A 20,832-nucleotide genomic window follows, 5' to 3' on the forward strand; every position below is an offset into this window, starting at 1 on the left:
ATTACTGAAACCGTCACAGAACTTCTAGTGGTAATGTCATGGTAATCTTGCAAGGTGGTTTCTTCAGAGGTGTCCTCAATGGAAATGGGTTCCTTGCAGATAACAAAATTGTGGAGTACCACGCAAGCTTTGATCACCTCGTCAACAGTTTCTGTCTTGAGGTTGATCGCAGTCAATAGGACCCGCCATTTGGCTGTCAGAATACCAAAGGTACATTCAACCATTCTTCTTGCTCTTGTGAGGCGGCAATTAAAAATGCGTTTTGTTCTTGACAATCCTCTGCTACCGTACGGTTTCAAAAGGTGTTCTGACAGCTGGAAGGCTTCATCCCCTACACAGACAAATGGCATAGGTGGACCAGATGTTTGCGGCAGCGGTCTAGGGGGTGGGAACTGGAAGGTGTTTCCATACAGTTTACGCCCCATGGCAGACAGTTTGAAAACTTGAGAGTCATTGGAGCGGAAAAAGGCCCCAATATCAACAGCAATAAATTTGTATTCCGCGTCAGTGATGGCCATGAGGACAATTGAAAAATATTTCTTGTAATTGAAATATTCCGATCCCGATCTGGCTGGCTTTACAATGCGGATGTTTCCCGTCCACAGCGCCCAAGCAGTTCGGAAACTGACATATCTGTTGAAACTTTTCTGAAATTTCAGTCCACCTCTCTGTTGTGGGCTCTGGTAAAAACTCTTCAGCTAAGGAGTCCCACAGTGCACGGCATGTGTACTTCACTATTCCAGATATGGTGGAAATCCTGAGTCTGTACTGGAAATGCAGTGACGAAAGGGATTCTCCAGTTGCAAGAAATCTGTGGGGAATTAAAAAACAATCAATTAGTTTAAAATCACAGCATTACATACCAAAACTCAGCTATAACACTTGGAGATACAAACTACCACCAACAAGATTGCAGTGAAAGTGTGCTCTGATGCGAGCACATCCAATAAATGTAGCTTACCTTAAAGTCACCATCAGACGCTCTGCGGGTGAAACAGAGAAGCGGCAATAGGTGTCCGCTTTTCTTATGAGGTGTGCAATGCGCTCCACCAAGTAATCAAAATTCTCCATTTTCATCCGAACATATCCAAAAAAATTTATCCGGGTTTCGTCTAAGGTCCATGCAGAGTGTAGAATAGACCCCACGCGTCATTCTCTTGGCTGTGATGGGGTGGATCCACAAACGTCGTCTACGATGCCTGATGCGCTGCTGTCTCGCTCTCTCCTTCTCCAGAACAATCACCCTCAAACGATTCGCCTCCGCTGTAAAATCCGCCAAATTCTTCAAAATATTTCCAATCACAACATCCATCTTCGCCAGTAACTTGCTCTTCTCTCCAACCTGCACTTTCTCCTCTACAACCTGTCAAAGAAGGGCTGTAGGAACACGCTATATATAGTTTTTCAGTAGCCAATCCCGTTCGGAAGGCCACAAGGGGCGATTTTAAAAACCGGATCCGGCGTAATCCGTCGAAAAACGGAACAAAAACCGGATGAACCGGATGAGACGGATCCGGTTTTGTCTGTCAAGAACAAGACGGATCCGGCAGAAAAACGGATCTGTCACATCCGGTTTTACGAAATATTTGCCGGATCCGGCGCTCCGGCACGACGCCGGATCGCGCCTGACGCCGAAAACCTGATGTGTGAAAGTAGCCTTAAAAAGAAGATCTGTGGTCACTTCTTCAAGATGTTTGGAACAACCTCCTGCCGAGTTGCTTCAGAAATTGTGCACTTTGCCTTTTGCTACTTGATAAAAACAAAACTATTAACACTTCTATTTTAGAAAGCTTTTTACTATGCAGTGGTTTTCCCCGCTAACACTTTTGCACAGTCCTGTACATAAATACATTATCATAAAGACACAAGTATGTGCCACCCTCCACATCCACCTACAGATTTTCTGATCTCTCATTCTTTATCCATAGACACATGCAGTGTGGCCCCTCTGCAGATACAATGGATCCCGCTCTTCTGGGAAGGATTTCTACAAGATTTTGGAGGCGTCTGTGGGAATTTTTGCGCCTTCATCCACAAAGAGCATTTGTGGGGGTCAGACCTTGATGATGGGGGAAGACCGGCGTCACAGTCTCTGCTCTTGGATGGGATTGGGGCCCAGGCTCTGTGCAGCCGCTCATGTTCTTCCACCAAACTCCCCTCCATGTCTTTATGGACCTTGTGCACTGGGCACAGTCATGGGGGACAGAAAAGGGTCTTTCCCAAACTGTACCTACAAAGCAGGAAGCTACTTTTTTGAAATGTTAAGGCTTCAGCACAATACATTTTGGACATCACTGGAACCAAGGGGGGGGGGGGGGTTGAGGCAGCCCCCCCCCCCCCCCCGATAACAAGTCCATAGCATTACCCCTCCTTCACCATCTGTACAGCAGGCACAATGCAGTCAGGGGGTAATGTTCTCCTGGCATTCACCAAACCCAGAATCATTCATCAGATGCCAGATAGAGAAGTGTGATCAGTCACTGAACAGAACATGTTTCCTCCAGAGTCCAGTGGTGGAGGCTTTCCACCACTCCATCCATCGATCAGCATTGTGCTTGGTGATGTAAGACTGCATATGCAGCTGCTCGGCCATAAAGCTCCCAGCGGGGCCATTTTGTTTGTGATGTTATACTAGAGGAGGTCTGGACTCTGCAGTTATGGAGTCACCAGAGCTTGGTGACTTTTCTGCCCTCTGCTCATCAGCACTTGGTCCCCTAATCTAACGTAACGTAGTCTCCACTTCATGGCCGAGTTGCTGCGCTTCCTTCCACTTCTCAATAATATCACTCACAATTAACAGGGGAAGGTTTAGGAGGGAAGAAATGTCACGAATGGACTTGTTACCCCTACGGCTCCTATTACAGGACCCGTGCTGGTATCAGTGAGCTCTTTACCATCAGCCGGTCTGCCACATTTATAAAGGCAGACATCATGGCAGGGGGCCAGAGGTTATAGACCAGGGCACGACGGGCTAGATGTTATACACCGGAGGGGTTAGGGGCCAGATTAGAAATAGGGATTTTTGTGTACTCACCGTAAAATCCTTTTCTCCGAGCCAATCATTGGGGGACACAGACAGTGGGTGTTATGCTGCTTGCCACTAGGAGGACACTAAGTAAACCAGAAAAAAAGTTAGCTCCTCCCCTGCAGTATACACCCTCTCGCTGGAAGAGATTTCTCCAGTTCGGTGAAAAAAGCAGTAGGAGCATAAACAGTCAACAATAACATAACTATGCCAAAACCTAAGAATGCTACAGTGGGCCAATAGGCTAAACAGGGTGGGTGCTGTATCCCCCAATGATTGGCTTGGAGAAAAAGATTTTACAGTGAGTACACAAAAATCCCTATTTCTCCTACTCCTCATTGGGGGACACAGACAGTGGGACGTCCTAAAGCAGTCCCTGGGTGGGGAGCATACATCTGTTAGTACCACTGACTTAACACTGTGGTACTGCCGATTGCAGGATGCATCTGCAGAGGCCTGAGAATGAATTTGGTAATGTTTTGTAAAAGTATGCAGACTGGACCAAGTTGCAGCCTTGCAGACCTGTTCTGCCGAGGCCTGGTGCCGAATGGACCAAGAAACGCCCACTGAGTGGGTAGAGTGTGCCTTAATCCCTGCTGGGACAGGCGCGTTCCGGACACGATAGGATTCCTGAATCGCCAAGTGAATCCACCTGGCTAGCGTTGCTTTTGAAGCGGCTAGACCCTTCCTATGCCACTCTGGAAAAATGAACAGGGCACCTTGCGGAAGGGAGCCGTTCGAGAGATGTACAGTCTCAGAGCCCTAACCACATCCAGGGTGTGGAGGGCTTCTCAATGCGATGGACTGGTGCCGGACAAAAGGAAGACAAAACAATTTCCTCATTGAGATGGAAAGAGGATACAACTTTGGGCAGGAAGGACGGGGATGTCCTGAGAACTGCCTTGTCCTGAGGAACGTTCAGGAACGGAGGATGGCAGGGCAGAGCCGCCAATTCCGAAACTCGTCTGATTGACGTAATTGCCACTAGAAAGACCACCTTCCAAGAGAGAACGGTCAGTGGCACGTCCTGCAGCAGTTCGAAAGGAGCCTCCTGTAAGGCCCCGAGAACCAGGTTAAAGGTCCCATGATTCCAATGGCATTCTATAAGGAGGCGCCACTTGGGAGACTACCTGAATGAACGTCTTGACCTGAAGTTTGGTGGCAATTTTGCGTTGGAATAGCACTGACAAGGCTAAAATTTGGCCCTTGAGCAAGCTAATCCGGATTGAAGGAATTCCAATATGGCCGGAATGGAAAACACCAGAGGGGGACCGACCATCATCCTTGCACCCCGAAAAGGTTTTCCAGGTGCAGTGATAGATGCGCATGGACACAGGCTTCCTAGCACTAATCATGGTGGAAATCACGTCATGAGAAAACCCAGCCTGTGCTAAAATCCAGGATTCAACGGCCACGCCGTCAAAGACAGGGCCACAGAGTTCTGGTGGTAAATCGAGCCCTGTGAGAGTAGATCCATGCGAAGTCGCCAGGGGACGTCGACGATTAGTTGTATCAGTTCTGCATACAATGCTCGGCGCGGCCAATCTGGCGTGACTAGGATCACTGGTACTCCCTCTGTTCTGATCTTCTTGATTACCCTCAGAAGCAAGGGAAGAGGGCGGGGGAGATGTACGGGAGCAGGAACCGGTGTTATGACAGAACTAGGGCGTCCGCTCCAATGGCGCATGGATCGCACGATCGGGCAATGAATCGAGGAACCTTGTTGTTTAGTCTTCAGGCCATGAGATCCACATCCGGAGTCCCCCAACGATGACAAATCTGCTGAAAGACTTCCAAGTGGAGAGACCACTCTCCCGAGGCAAGGCACTGGTGACTGAGAAAATCTGCCGCCCAATTCTCTACGCCCGGGATGTGGATTGCTGAGATGGGCGAATGGTTGGTCTCGGCCCAATGGAGGATGTGACTCACTTCGTGCATGGCCATCCTGCTCCGAGTACCTCCCTGGCGGTTGATATACGCTACAGCCGAAGCGTTGTCGGATTGGATCCTGATGGGGTGACCTGTGAGGAGATGGTCGCACGTATTGCCAAAATGTTGATGGGGAGACGTGACCAACGACCCTGTGCCGTGTGGTGACGAAAGACCGCACCCCAGCCCAGAAGACTTGCGTCGGTGGTTACTACCCACCATCTTACTGGGAGAAAGGACCTCCCTTGATTCAGGGAGGTCCTAAGTGTCCACCTCTTAAGGGCTTGTCTGACCAGCAGGGACAGAAGGAACCGATGGTCCAGGGAGAACGGGTTCTTGTCCCAAGCTAACAGCAACGCGAGTTGTAAGGGACGGAGATGGAACTGTGCGAATGGGACTGCTTCCATCGCTGCCACCATCTTTCCGAGAACTTTCATGCTGAAACGAACGGAGTGAGAAACCATTCGGGAGAGAGTCTGCGCTGCCTGTTGTAAGGCTTGGGTCTTTTCTGGAGGGAGAATGACCAACCCGCGGGAAGTGTCCAAGATCATTCCAAAAAAGGAAATCTGCTGAGCCGGTTTTGGGAAAGACTTTTCGAAGTTTATCTTCCATCCCCGGCGAGAAATTGTATTTACTGTTATCTGCACGGACTCCTCTCAGGCTGGAAGGGACGGACCCTTGATGAGCAGGTCGTCCAGATACGGTAACACCACCACTCCCCGAGAGTGGAGAATAGCCATGACACCCACCATGACCTTGGTAAAGACCCTGGGGGCGGTGGGGAGTCCAAAGGGCAAGGCAATGAACTGGAAGTGTTCCTCGTGAATTGCAAAACACAGGAACTGCTGTTGGGACGGGCAGATCGGAATGTGAAGGTAAGTGTCCTTGATGTCGATGGATGCTAGGAACTCTCCTTTTTCCATGGAAGCGACAACTGATCGGAGAGATTCCATTCGGAATCGCCGTACCTTGACAAACTGATTGAACAGTTTGAGATCCAATATGGGCCGCAATGTCCCGTCCTTCTTTGGAACCACAAAAAGGTTTGAATAAAAACCCCTGAACCTTTCGTGATGTGGGACTGGAATGATAACTCCGTTCCTTTGCAGAGCCTGTGAACAGCCCGAAGGAAGGCTCTTAGAATTTTCTCCCCACCCCAAGAAAAAGACATCTTATATCCGGAGGACACCAGCTCCCTGACCCACTTGTCGTGGACGACCGCGAGCCAGGTGTGACTGAAGGAAAGTAGACGACAGCCTACTTTGTCGGTGTCCGCCGGATACCGCAACAAGTCATTGTGCAGATCTATGGGGTCTGGCTCCCCTAGATCTAGTTGCCCTTGGCCTGGGCTTCCAAGAGCGGTTAGGTCTGTATGAGACCTGGGAGCCTCTGTCTCCGCGCGGGGACCGACTTGATCCGGAAGAGAAGGTAGTGGAGGACCAACCGGAATTGCTGCGAAAAGGTCAAAAACGCGGGCGGATGCCATATCTAAGAGATCGTTGACTTCTTTGCACTATCAACCTGGTCGTCTTTTTGGAGAGAAACTAGACCAGCTCATTTCTGATACTACCGGGGGAAAGAGTAAATTCCTTCCTCAACAAAAGGCTGCTCGGCCGTTTTTAGGGCTCTTCTAATGGAGATCGCATTAGCAGCAGTTTGAGCAGTGCAATTGGCGGCATCTAAAGAAGCGTCCACTACAAAGTCCGCTGCTTGAATTATCTGTCTGGCGACCCTGGTTGCCTTCGGAGGAAGATTGGTACCCTGGAAGGCAGTAACTAAAACTTCTGCCCAAGTGGCCATTGCCTTAGCAACTCAAGTCGCCGCGAAAGATGGAAACAGCGCCGCTCCTGAAGCTTCAAAAACTGAGCGGGCAAGGTAGTCAATTTGACGATCGGAGGGGTTTCTGACTGAGGAGCCCTCAGAAATGGATAGGGGCGTTTTAGAAGCAAGATTCGATACAGGGGGGGTCCACCGAAGGGGACTGTAAGCAATCCTTCATTAGGTCTGGAGAAAAAGGGTATTTAGCCTCAATAAACATTTGTCCTGTGAACCGCTTATGTAGCCGATCCCTATGTTTCTGCACAATGTCCTTAAACTCCGGATGGCTGGTAAATAACCTGCGTACACGTTTGGTCCTCTTAAATGAGATATCGTGTGCTGGAGTGGGAATATTTTCCTCATCCAGCTCCAGAATACTGTTGACTGATTCTATAAGAGAATCAAGCAACTCTTGGTCAGTTGGAGGATTCAAATTGCGGCCTAGTAGGCCGGAAAAGCCGGGGACTAAATTTTCGGCCTACCCGCGGTAAGCGCCGAGAGCGGGGGGGCCGCTATGGGTGGCCGGTGCACCGCCGCTGAGGCAAAGTCAGCGCCTCTCCCGGAGACCAGGACCTGACCCCATACCTCTACTCCTGTGCTCAGGCCGCTGTCCGGGGCCATCCACGCAGGTCTTCTCATCCTCCTGGGCTGATGAAGCAGAGCTGGAGGAGTTCTCAAAGGGGTATGCTCAATCGATCCTCCCTATGGGCATGGGGATGGAGAGCTATGGGGCTGATTCAGGGCATTCAGAAGCGCTATTGTCTCCATGCTTCTTCAGTTGCGCTTGCCCTCATATCCGTGAATTACCACCGTAAGGAATCATCGCCAGAGGAATCAGCCCCATTCATCGCAGGAAAGTGTATGGGATGGTATACGCCGCGTGCTTGCCTGTTGTTGGTTCGGGGGGAGAGCGGGCCATAGAAAGGAACAGTCGCCCCCTTCACTCCGTTAATTAAAAAATAAACATTTTCAGAAAAATCAAAAATGAAAATAAAAACGGTCGGGTCTGAAGCCAGACCCAAGTGCCTCCTACAGACACTAAGCTAGAACTGGAGAAATCTCATCCAGCGAGAGAGTGTATACTGCAGGGGAGGAGTTAACTTTTTTTCTGGTTTACTTAGTGTCCTCCTAGTGGCAAGCAGCATAACACCCACTGTCTGTGTCCCCCAATGAGGCGTAGGAGAAAAATGAGTTGAATAATTAATGCATGTCCTAATACTTTTATCTACTGTCCTTTAGCACTTTCCTTGACGTAACAGAACAGATTCCTATTGGAGATGTCTTATTTCCCTGTACAACATCCTCCACAATACACAAGGATTATATAAGGTTAATTCTTCCTTCTTACTGTTTCCTTGAAGCTGTCAGACAACCAACGGTTGCGCAGTACAGCAATCACCGAGGTAGGAGGGTTTTCTAGGTCCTCAAAGGCATCCATTAGGATAAAATCCAGCACAATGTCAAAGAAATTCATGCAGACAACCTGGATGGGAGAAAACAAAACACATTTACTATCCAGAGAGGAGGTCTCCTAAGTGCTGTCCCCAAAACCTATCAGTCCTGTTTGTACTAATCCACAAGACGCTCCTTTGGGAAACATGTTCCTGTAAGCAGATGTGTTTTTTACCGATACCGATCTCTACAGAACAGGTAAATAGAATGACATAACAGAAAACTGTACAGCCGAATAGAAATTTCTACTTCTACTAATGTTAGTGGCTAACTTTAGTTTCTAAGATTGTTGGCTGAAACTTAGTGCAATCTTCATTCCTTCATTTTCAGACTCCTGATATGTGGGTGCAGGCTAATCTATCTTTTAGATTTTTCACTTGTAGTAACGTCACTGCCGGTAGTATAGGCTGGATGTGAGGTCTGAGTCTCTCCCGGTAATATAGGCTGGATGTGAGGTCTGCGTCTCTCCTGGTAATATAGGTTGGATGTGAGGTATGTGTCTCTCCCAGTAATATAGGCTGGATGTGAGGTATGTGTCTCTCCCAGTAATATAGGCTGGATGTGAGGTATGTGTCTCTCCCAGTAACATAGGCTGGATGTGAGGTCTAGGTCTCTCCTGGTAATATAAGTTGGATGTGAGGTCTGTGTGTCTCGCCTAGTAATACAGGCTGGATGTTAAGTCTGTGTGCTTTATCCAGCAACATAGACTGTAAGTGAGGTCTATTTATATCCAAAGTACCTGTGTCTCCATTTGCTCATATATCATCACAGTTTCTATCCTGCCTTTATTTCCTCTGTATGTGCTGTACTCGTTTTTTTCTGACCTGCCTTAAAATGTACATGCTTTCTCCCCTCTCCATAATGGAAATCTGTGCACATCCCTCCTCCATGTTGCCAACACTTAAGTAGAAAAAGGAGAGTGCAGAGACAGCCGTCAGGACCTGGAGCCAAAGGATATTGCTCTTATGAAGGCAGTACATAGAACTGATACTCAGCCCTCTCTGAGCAAATGGTCCGCCACCGACAGTCTTAGTGTTGTGCAGAACTCCAAAGAGCAACAATGACTCTCAGCTTGTAAATGATGGAGGAGGTCTACAGTAGTAGTTGCATTAATCGGCAGGTGACTGCACCTGATTAGCAATAGGCAGTCACAGGTCATGGCCAGAAATCCCCTTTATCTGTACTGTTTGAATGATTTTTAGTAAAAGAAGAGTAAACTTTCCTTACCCCACGTCCTTCCAGCTCCCTCTGTGTGGTAGGCCACGATTCCTCCTTTGACGCATACAGTAGCATCTGTTCATAGTTTTCAATGAATCCCTTTGGGTTCTAGCAGGTTTACGATATAAAGCTCTCATCAGTAAAGTCTCCTATTATTACACCTGTCACTTACTGACATGTACAAGGTTCAATACCTTCTCTGCTCTCACAATAAGTCCTGTCACCATCTGCTTTCCGACTTCACCAAAAAACAGCAGATTCCCATTATCCTGGAGTAACAGCTGCAAGAGAAAACCCAGAGTGGATGATAATCTCCTTACTCACAGTAATCTATGAAAGAACTTGTTGATTTCAGTACCTTAAAGGCTTGACGGACGCAGTGAAGTTTAGCCAGAAAGTCATGGTCGTTGTAGCATCCCAATAACTGAGTCCTGAAAGTGGAAAACACCTTTAATAATCTTTAAAAGATAAAATACCTTTAATATTAACATTTTAACTCCTATTCCCTTTTTGGACATTTAAGACATAAAAAGTCTGATATAAGCAGGTCCTACACAGGGACCTGGTTTTATTTCGAGGATGGGTCACGACTTGCCCCACTGAGAATAGAGCGATGGCTGCACACGTGTAGCTTTCTAGATTTTCTTGCATGGGACCTTTTCATAGCTTCTACAGAAGTGAATGAAGAGAGACACAGATGCGAGGCCGCGTCTTCATTTGTGGCCCTGCAATTATTAAAAATCCAGTACAAATAATTAGGAAAGCCACAAATGCAGAGCAGTCTATTCCCCACAGTACCAAAAAAAGGCCCTGTTGTCAAGATATCTTGGTATAGACATTTACCACCTAGACTTGGGAGTGGTAGAAAACGTCTGATCATTGTGGGTCCTATGTATGTGACCCCACATAGATTACTTAAGTGGGGGATCCCAACAATCCCATCCCTCTTCACTGCACAACAGTAGGTTATTTTTCTTAAGAAATTTCCCCTTAAATATGCTGCAGATAGACTGGGTTCTGGGTTCATGGACCCCAAATAATCACTTGGCTACTGCATGAACACACAAAGAAAGTGATACCTGGGGGGGCGTGGCCTGAGCAGGATGTGAGCAGACGTCTGAGGCAGGAGCTCCTGCTCAATATCAGCCATTATACAGATTGCAGCCTTTAATATTGGGGGTTAAATACCCATAAAGAACGGGGGACTCTGTGGCTGGTGTGGGGCACAAAATATAACTACCTGCGACGCTATGGCGGGTAGAGTAGGAGAAGTTCCAGGAAGTCGGCGGAGGAGACGGAGAAGAGGACCCAAGATGGCTCCAGCCGGGAAGAAATGCTGGCAGCAGAGCTGGAGGAGGTGGGAGAGGAGCCCAGGGGATATGATGCTGTGACCAGGCTGCCGCTTTGCTAGACAGGAGGATGTGGCCAGGTGCCTGGCAGTGACAACAAAGAGCAAGCCTGAACAGTATGTGGAAGTGAAAGAGCCGGGGGAGGAGGAGGGGGCAGAGAGTGATGGAGGGAGCAGAGCCAGTGAGCAGGAAGAAAATGAAAGTGGAAGGACAGAGTGGCACTGCTGAATATATAAGTGGTTTTCATATCCCTGAGGAACCCACACTGAAAGATCTGTTTAAGCTGGTCCTGCACAGCCATACTACTATCACTAATGTAGCTGCACAATTGGGGGTCATGCAGGCAGACATGTCCAAACTGCAGCACTCAATGCATGTGACCAAGGAGAGGATGGGAGAAGCTGAAAAACGCATCAGTAATACTGAGGACTATATAACAAAAGCCGATAAGGCTACAAAACGCATGAGTGCTGCGATTTCTGCAGATGACCTTGAGAACAGGTCCAGACGCAATCATGTGCGGTTGATAGGGGTGCCTGAAAAGACGGAGGGATCGGCACCAACAGAGTTTTTTGAAAAATGGCTGTTAAACAGTATTGGTGCTGATAAACTGTCCCGCATGTACGCAATTGAAAGAGCACATCGTGTTCCTACACAACCCCTCCCCCTCTGGACGCCCTCCCAGACAAGTGCTGGTCAAGGTCCTACATTATCGAGACAGAGACGCAATTCTAAGGCACGCTAGAGAGCATCAGGATCTTAAGATAAACGGCTCCAGGATCTCTATATTTCCGGATTTCTCCATGGAGGTGCAGAAACAGAGAGCGAGATTCGTGAATATTGAGAGGAGGCTGAGGGAGCTTGGCGTCAACTATTCAATGCTGTATCCGGCCAAATTAAGAGTAGTTGCTGAGGGAGTGGTCCAATTTTTTACAGAGGAGAAAGAGGCACTCAGATGGTTGGATAGTTGCGAGCAACACCTGCGTCAGGCAAAATCAAAGGACTCAGTGGGTTGAGGCGGCTGCCCTCTTTCTCCTGTTGTGTTTTTGGGAGGGATCTGTGTTGTGAGTTCGCTTTCTGGCCTACCTCTGGTTACTGCTGAAGGTGGTGGAGCTGGTCAGGTTGACGGAGGGGTTGCAAGTTCTCTTCCTGGGCTCCCTCTGGTGGTTACTGGAGGTAATGGAGCTGATCTGATTAACACAGGCTTGCCACCTGATAATGATGATGACGATTGGAGATCTGGGGTTTCAGACTGAATTTAAGACAGCCGACTCCCTCTATCCCTGCTGATGATTTTTTCCTGCCTCCTGAGGTCTTAGTTTCCAGCTCAGTCCCTGCATGCTCAGCTAAGTGTTCATTTGCTATTCTGTTCACACAAAACTGAGATGGACAAAACCAGATCAAATGTGGTCAGCCAGCTCCGGCTGGGGCTGTGCTGAATCACCATCCATATGTTACTGCTTGTGTCAGTTTGTTTTTGTCCCTTATTAGATTGGCCTCTTTTTGCTCTGCTTTCAGAATATATCAGAGTGCTGATATAGTGGGCGAAGTCGTGCGACTTCAGTATTTTTGCATCAGACGTGTTGGATCTTTTTGCAGGGTTTTTTGCGTGATTGCAGACAGTGTCTTTCCTTTCCTGTCCTGTCTAGTCGGTGTGGGCCCCATCGTTTGCTCTCCTACAAACAGCCTCTCAACCTAAGAAATATCCTTGTCAGAAGTGCCCTCACATCAACATCACAGACGGGCACAGTCCCCTGTAACAGTAAGAAATGCAAGACCTGCAACCACATATCACCAACAGAAAGTCCCCATACCCAACACAAAAAAGGACTATAAGATCATGGACTCATTTTCATGTACATCCTCCCATGTGGTGTACATGATACAGTGTAGAAGGTGCAATGCAGGGACATACATAGGAGAAACTAAGCAAAAACTGCAAACAAGGATGAATCTGCATAGACATACTATTAAAAATGAGCTGGACATGCCTGTAGGGATACACTTCTCTAGACCTGGACACAGCTTGGCAGATCTAAAAGTCCTAAAATTGAAAGGTCATTTTAATAGTGACAGAGAAATTTATAAATTTGAACTCCCAAATTTTTCTATGTTTCAATCTCTAAGAATAGGACTCAATTTGACACCTGGATTCATGACTCATTACATGGACACAGTTCACACCTCCACAAGAAGGTCTTCAGATCTCTAACAGAACATTTCCACCTCATTTGCATGTGTAACAAAAAACTTAAATTGATTTCCTTGGCCTGTATCACCTCATGTCCTGCTGTAATTCCTATTTAAATGGTGCCATCTCTTCTCAGTAATTCACTTGTAATACTGCCTGATGAAGGGGCCCTTTGAGCTCTGAAAGCTTGCTTGAAAATATAATTTCTCTGGTTAGCCAATAAAGGTATCACACCTTGAATACTTTTCTCAATTTTTTGGGGGGACATAAGCATTTACATCTATTTTTCTGGCTAACATGGTACCACAATATTATTTTATATTGTACATTGTTTGGGAGAGAAATTCAGATTTATAAAGTTGTGCATCTGAAAAGCTATGTTTCAGTTTACTAAGAGGTGATGTATTAGCTGAAGTATAAAGGATATTGGGATGGGATTGATGGGAAGGGAGGGGGTAGGTTATGGAGTTAAGGGGCTAGTTATGTTACAAAATGTAATGTAAAAAGCAGATTAATACATTTTCCTATTTTTATCTGTCTGGAGTTGGTGTCAGACTGTATTACAATGAGGTTATCTGTTGTAATAAAAAATATTTCATTAAAAAAAAAAAAGTGTGATACCTGGCGCCATATTGAGTGCATACATTGCTAAAACAAACAGGATCTGTTAACTGCTACTTGTACAAGTGCGTGATCTTTTCAGCGGTCATTAGGGATCTCAAGACATAGCACCCCTCTGATGTGCAGATCATTTAAGGTACACTAAGTGAAGGATGGTCGAGTATCTACCCTATGGGACTGATGGGAGTCTGGCATAGTACAACCACTTATCAGAAATCCGTGCATTTGCTGCAGAAACAATTAAGAGGAACAGGTTTTTAATTGCAAAAAAATTCTATTGCTTGCACATTTGTATCCCTAACACAGCCCTTACCTCACAGTCCGGCATGTTACTTCACCGAGGCTGACCAACCTCATCGCGTCCTCGTAGGCTGCCGCAGGCTTGGCTGGTAGGAATGGACCTTCGTTCAGTTGAATGGACTCAAAAAGCTAAAAAGAAAATAATGTCGACATTAAAAATAATTCTGTGAACGAAAAACGAGCTACTAAGGCTAGTTTCAGACTAGCGTTTTTGCCAGCAGTGCACGGCGCCGGTAAGCCACGCCTCCTGCTTCGCCCCCTCCGGTCATCTCCGCCTAGTATCGCACATCGCTGCATGCGATCTGCACACCCTATCTTTAGCATAGGGTGCGCAGACCGTGCGCTGGTCGTGTGCTAGTAGGATTTTGCGTGCGCTGCGCCCTTTTGACGGTGCGCCGACGTGCGCCGAACACACCATATTGCATTTTTGTGCGCTTGGAGCACCGTCAAAAGGGCGCAGCGCACGCAAAATTCTACTAGCGCACGGCCAGCGCACCCTATGCTAAAGATAGGGTGTGCAGATCGCATGCAGTGATACTAGGCAGAGATGACCGGAGGGGGCGTGGCAGGGGGTGGGGCTTATTAGCGCCGTGCGCTGCTGGCAGAAACGCTAGTCTGAAACTAGCCTAAGTGTCATTCAGCGGATGTCAGCCAGGATCAGACGGGTTACTGTGGGTAATGCCTCCATCTGACCATTCATTACGTTATAGGAGTCGTCACCTCTGCTGCGGAGAAGAAGGAATCATCTGACATTGTGCTGACTTCATCGTCCATTTGTAACTGCCTCCTGCCCTCCAGTAATGGGAACATCAGGGCTCCTTCTGTTTTGGGAGAGGATCGAATAATTATACAATTCTCTAATACCAGGCAGTAGGATTGTTACTTTTTCTAAAATTTTGTTCTTTTTTAATTACTTGACCTTCTTTCTCTTCTTCTAGAATCTAAAGGCCCCCCCATAGAAATTAGATTTAAAAGGGGTAGTTCAGACTTGGGGCTCAAGTCTGCAGGATTCTCTAATGCCAGTAGAACACGGGCACATGACTGCAAGTAAGATTTACATATATCCAGTCACACGCCAACTAGACATGCGCAGCATTGCTTGATGCAAATGATTGGAGTGAGACCGGACACGTCTAGTCAGAATATGACCGTAATAATGCAACTTGCATATTTGTGATCACACGACCGCTCGCTCCTGGCGCCAGAGAATCCTGACAGTGCGCACTGCGAGGATTTGCAAGTCTGCAGAAACAAAGTGACTGCAGACTTGAGCCCCAAGCCTGGACAACTCCATTAAATCAGCTAAACCTGTCAATATGGGCAGGATCGTCCAATAGATTAATGTGCATGGAGGCCTCCAGACTCCCAGCGGGGGTGAGAAGAAGGATCCAGTAAGCAGAATTTCAACAACTGATCCTTTTATTTGGGGCAAATATAAGCCTGTGCCTAAGAAGGCTCTCAAAGGGATTCAGAAGAAATGTGTATGAAGACCTTAACACATCACATTTCACATTGACATTGCCTCAACAGACAATAAAAGTGCTGAATATTGGGAGTCCCAATAGAAGGATCTCCCCTCTATTAGCGAATTACCCATTATCAATGCTGCGGCATAATGTGTCCCAAGGATCTGATTACACAATGGAGGTGGGATAGATCAGATACCACAAAAGCCACAACTCACCCAGATCCACCAGCATGGTATCAGGAGGAACGCTCGTGCCAAATTCTTCCTGCAAATTGTAAGCTCGGCTCAGCAAGGATTCCAACTTCCCGGCAAACTCTTTGGTTTGAGACGTCTAGTATAAAAGAAAGGAAGGAGAAGAATGTCTTCATTAGGGATCATGCAGAGGTCTGTGCAAATCAGTCCAATCTCTGACAGCAATGTAAGGTCTGGTCGAGAGAGTTCCGACCGGAGCATGATGGATTCATGTATTTCTATGATGCTGTCGCGCATTAGAGCTGAGGTCAGTCCATGCACAGACGCCTGATTGAGCCCTTACATTTACAGAAAACCTATCTTATTACAACCAGTTACAAGAACAAAGAATACATATATATCACAATAGATGCGCTTTTACCTCAAGTATGCTTGCAGATGGCTCATCATTGATAACTTCACTACTATGAGCGGTCGGGGTATTGGAGCTGCATCTCTGCCCAATATTCAGTGCCAGCTCCCACTTATGCAGAGCCTCTTCAAAAAGCTCCACTCCTAAATAGTAAAAAATAGTCCATTTAATTAAAAAAAAAGCAATTCTGATCAAGAAACATGCTTAACAGTTAATCGGATGAGCGTCCACAGTGGCACTGAAATGGAAAAATGATGAAAAATCAGCAATTTTTTGTATTCAATTTTGGAAAACACCCATTAGATCAAAACTCTCACTACACCCCAAGATAAATGTATTGCCAAGTGTAGTTTGCAAAGACGGTCAAACCTTTGCAATTTCTACTATACCAGTACATAATGGGATCATCAAATGTGATATGGCACCTGAAAACCATTTGCTCCAAAAGCCAAAAAGCAGTCCTTCCCTTCAGATTATGCCCCTATGTGGGGGTATTTCTTTGCTCAGAATTATTATTATTATGCATTTATATAGCGCCATTTATTCCATGGCGCTTATAAATTTCTTTAAAAAATGTGGGGTGACTTTCTTATTATTCCTTATGAAAATGATAAAATCGGATCTTAAAAAAGAAAAAAAATATATTACAATGTTTTACAGGTTTTTATTTTTACATCTAAATGCTAAAACATATTTTAAAAATGATGCAGACATAAATGAGACGTGGTAAATATTAATCATTTTGCGTACTATGGCTATCTTAAGGGCAGAAAGATTAAAATTTATAAAAATGGCATTTTTTCATAAATATATTTAAAACTCTTCAAACCGAATTTACTATTAATATAAAAGTACAATGTGTCACGCAAAAAAAAAAAAACAAAAAAAAAAAAATCTTAGAATGATTTGGATACATAAAAGCATTCCATGAGTTTAAAGTGACACCTATCAAACTAAAAATAAAAATGGGGCTTCATTCTACCATCCCATTCATCATTCAGGGGATTATACACATCTAAAAGGTATTTTTGGCACGCTATATGGTCCTTTTAAGACCTCACTGCTCATAATAACAGTCTCCAAGTTACGTCATCTATGACTTGTGATTTATGACTGCAGTAAATCCTACCTTGAATGTAAAGATGTTCTGCTTCAGACTCATCAGAGGCAGCGAGCTGTTCATCCATTTCCCGGGGCTCCCATGATGCCAGGGAAGTAGCATTTGCATTGGAAGAGTTGACCGCCACTACCTAACCAAAAAAGATCAATGGAGGTCAATGCAATTTTTCACAGAAATTTAGAACTTTTTAGAAGTCTACAGGAAGCCATAAGTAGATTACTGTACTTATGAATCTTTAAGTGCTGTATATTAGTGGACGCACCCACAACAAAGTGAGAGATTCAGGATACTAATATACGCAAGTATTATTTATGCAGTTCCCTAAAATGCTATTGACTAAAAAGACGACAACCATAAGCATCGTAGCTGTAAATGAATCTGAGCCTCCCAGGATAGAAACCAGCACCAAGTATACTGATAGGATAGGGAATAACGTGTTGATTCCTGGGGGTCCGATCCATGGTCCAATCCTCTCTGAATGGAGCCGGGTTCTAGCATGTGCACCATTCCGCTCCATTCATGCTCTATGGGACAGTACAACACTTAGCAATCTCCAGCAGTCCAATAGAGAATGAATGGAACAGATGCACATGTTTCAGAGCCACTTCTTGAGACTGGTGGGGGTCCCAGTGATTAGACCCCTGTGATCAATCCTATGCAGAGGGGATAACTTATACACTTGGAACAAAGGCTTTAGCCTCACCTAATTTTTGTCCTTTTTCTATTTGGCATAAGAAGTGGACTCAGAATCATTCCCCTGATATAACAATGGCAGGTCTTACCGATGCCAGACTGTGAGAGGAGCTCGAGTGCTTGCTTGAGTACTTGCTTGGTTCAATCGAAGAGATGCCGCTCAATGTGTCATTGCTTTTACTGCTCGGACTTTGCACCCTACGCGAGCATCCTAAAAGGGTAAGAAAACAAGGGAAAATGAGATATAAAAAAAGCACCACCAGAAAGGATGTTCCTTCCCAATGTGTGTGATAAAAAAAAACAAAAAAAAAAAAACACAACAACAACAACATATATTAAATTATTAATCAGCACACATGTGAAAATGTCACACAATGAAGACGTCACAAGAACGACACCAGTCCAGGAGGCAAGTATGTGATTTACCAGAAGTAAAACCCCTTTAAAAGTGGGAAATGCACCGCGCCCAGTCTAACGCCCCAATAGCCGCACAGCACACAATGGTATCTCACCAGTCTCACTCTCACTACACTGGAGCGGTGCGTTACAATGCTGCCGGCTTCCCATCACTATAATCGGCTCCTCTCCTCTGTATTTTTGGTAAGTGTCCTATTTTGTAATAAATCTCGGATTTAGATTAAAGCCCTTCTCTGGGGAGAAGGAGCGATTCTCTTAGGAGGCGGCGTGCAGCCCAATTGATTCTTTCTATGGATGAGATGAAAATATCCCAATGCCAGACATTTGCTGTACTGCAATTTAAAAAAGTAAAAGGTCTCAACGCATCAAATGTTCTGTAATTTAACAGTAATAATGGCAGGAGTAGTGATCCTGGTACTGGCATGCTGGGATCTTGCAGGATATGTGGACTGTGCTGAATTTTGGGTCCCTCTGCTCCAAAAGAAAGTTTCACAACTTGGACAATATAAAAGTGAGCCAAGTTGTAGGATAAATGATGCACACTGACACCCGGTCATCCACAAGATGTGAAATCTGATACATCAGACCAGGGCACCTTCTTCTATTGCTCAATGGTCCTGTTCTGATGCTCACATGCCCATTGTAGGCATGTTTGGCTTCGATTATTTTGAGCGCTCTGACCAAGTCTGTGACTATTCAGCCTCATATACAGCGAGCAGAGTTCATGGGTTTGTCTCTTATTGCATTTTCACCTAATAAAGTGAATGGGGATGAGCTGTTGCACCAGGTCCAGGGACGATCAGTCTTCCCGTAATTCTCTATGTGGACTTAAAATGTGCATCTGTCTGGACAACATCCACAACATCTGTGAATATCCTAAGGCTACATAGGGGACATTACAAGGAGAAGCAAGGCTGCCGGGGACAAGTCAGTACTGCTTGTGCAGTCTCATCCATAATATTGCACAACATGTTGTGCTTTTCCACAGTCCATGACAAGTGTCTATAAACATCAGACAGGAATTTCCTGAGAATATATTATCAGTCCATCAAGACAGTAAATTCCACAATGTGAGGACTGAGGCAGTTACATAAAATCAATCCCGCTTTGCAGTTATTGGATGAAACGCAAACATCAGATAACGAGCTGGTAATGGGGTAAGAGCTGATAATGGTGCAGTCCCTCGTAAACTTTGCCCATTAGGGTGACTAACCTTTCTTTACAGAAGAGGAGCGTCTGACAGGTAAGATGACAGGAGGGATCCCTCCTGCCTTCAGGTTTTCACCGCCTGCGGTTATCTGTTTTTTCTTGTGTTTCCGTCTCTTCAGCTGATGAGCTGCCAGGGCTAACGCCACGGTGCCCAGAGCGGTGGCAAAAAGGACTTTCCTCAGGCCCGGTGACAACCTGAGCTGGGAGAAAGTGTTCTGCGAAGAGACGTAAAGTGTAAGAGATGAGCCAGCACACAGAATAAGACCCTGCAATTGACTCCACCCAAACAAGCTCTGCTAAAAGCCTCAGAACTCCCATATGATGTAATTGAAAGGGGTTGTCGGAGAGAGTATGTGATGTAAAGTAAAACTGCAGATTATATTTTATAATACTAAGTACCCATTAAATACCCCACAGCAGAGTTTTGTATATTTTTATGGAGTAATGATATGCTGTAGATCCATGTGACCACTACATCCAATCACTGCCCTCTGCGGTGATGCACGCCAGTACAGCACATGACCTCGTAGACCAGAGACTGGCTTCCAGGGGTCGGTCATGTGTATGTCTGGCACATCATCACTCCAGGAAAATAAAGAACGACAGGGATCACAAGTACATCACATACCCACAGAATAATCATAAATGGATAGTAGATGTGGTTCTCAACAATGGGGCCTGCATATAACAAGAGCAGGGCCCAGTCATGTGCTCCTGTTAGGGGAAAGGTGGTTGGAAATCCCGTAGAAGGAGGAATTTGGACCACCTCTCCGCTGACATCTGCCCCATTCTTGAGATTGGCGAGACCAGCATCTACAATACATTTAAAGCCCCTTTCACACGTCAGTGTCTCCGGTACGTGTGGTGACAGTTTTCTCACGTACCAGAGACACTGACACATGTAGATCCATTCAAATAAATAGGTTCATGCACATGTCAGCGTGTTTCACCCAGCCACACGGAGAACAGTGCACACTGTCCTCCGTATGCACAGACGACCGCCGGGAAAGTAGCGCTACTGTAAGCCGCTGTTCCCCGGCGGCAGATGATGAACGGGGCTGTCATTCTTCCTGCTCTGGCGGCGAGCAGAGGAGAATGAATGAATGAAAAACTGACCTGCTGTGGCCTCCGGACCATGCGAGAATGCAAGTGATGAGGTCACGGCAGTTCAAACTCTGTCACAGTGACCTCATCTCTTGCATTCTCCCACAGTCCGGAGGTCACAGCAGCTCAGTTTTTCATTCATTCTCTTCCCCTTGCGCTGATCGCGGCAGAGCAGGGGAGAATGGATGACAGCCGGCTTCAGCACCAGCCGCTGGGGGACAGCGCTTACAGTAGCGCTTCTTCCCCGGCGGTCGTCCATGTGGTACTGATGCGGCACACGGTTGCCACACGTGTGCCGCACGTAGTACACACGG

At 46.2% G+C, this 20,832-nt stretch overlaps 1 protein-coding gene across 5 annotated transcripts in view; it reads right to left on the reverse strand.

Moving 5' to 3' along the window:
• The window catches only part of MIGA2 (mitoguardin 2), a 60,888-nt gene that overhangs the window by 29,438 nt on the left and 10,618 nt on the right, over nucleotides 1-20,832 (reverse strand). For 4 of the 5 annotated variants that reach the window (XM_073540997.1, XM_073540995.1, XM_073540994.1 and 1 more), the window contains exons 3-13: nucleotides 19,419-19,629; nucleotides 17,878-17,999; nucleotides 17,105-17,225; nucleotides 15,985-16,118; nucleotides 15,588-15,702; nucleotides 14,624-14,724; nucleotides 13,917-14,032; nucleotides 9,801-9,873; nucleotides 9,637-9,723; nucleotides 9,452-9,550; nucleotides 8,121-8,255 (exon numbers count right to left, since the gene is read on the reverse strand). In XM_073540997.1, coding sequence (XP_073397098.1) covers nucleotides 8,121-8,255; nucleotides 9,452-9,550; nucleotides 9,637-9,723; nucleotides 9,801-9,873; nucleotides 13,917-14,032; nucleotides 14,624-14,724; nucleotides 15,588-15,702; nucleotides 15,985-16,118; nucleotides 17,105-17,225; nucleotides 17,878-17,999; nucleotides 19,419-19,629 — 1,314 coding nt within the window. Of the gene's footprint in view, nucleotides 1-3,034; nucleotides 3,112-8,120; nucleotides 8,256-9,451; nucleotides 9,551-9,636; nucleotides 9,724-9,800; nucleotides 9,874-13,916; nucleotides 14,033-14,623; nucleotides 14,725-15,587; nucleotides 15,703-15,984; nucleotides 16,119-17,104; nucleotides 17,226-17,877; nucleotides 18,000-19,418; nucleotides 19,630-20,832 lie in introns of all 5 variants that reach the window. The other variant, XM_073540998.1, reaches the window with a different exon arrangement.

The sequence above is a fragment of the Dendrobates tinctorius genome, unplaced genomic scaffold (assembly GCF_039654945.1).
Source record: "Dendrobates tinctorius isolate UK_male_01 unplaced genomic scaffold, ASM3965494v1 ptg000120l, whole genome shotgun sequence".
NCBI lineage: Eukaryota > Metazoa > Chordata > Amphibia > Anura > Dendrobatidae > Dendrobates > Dendrobates tinctorius.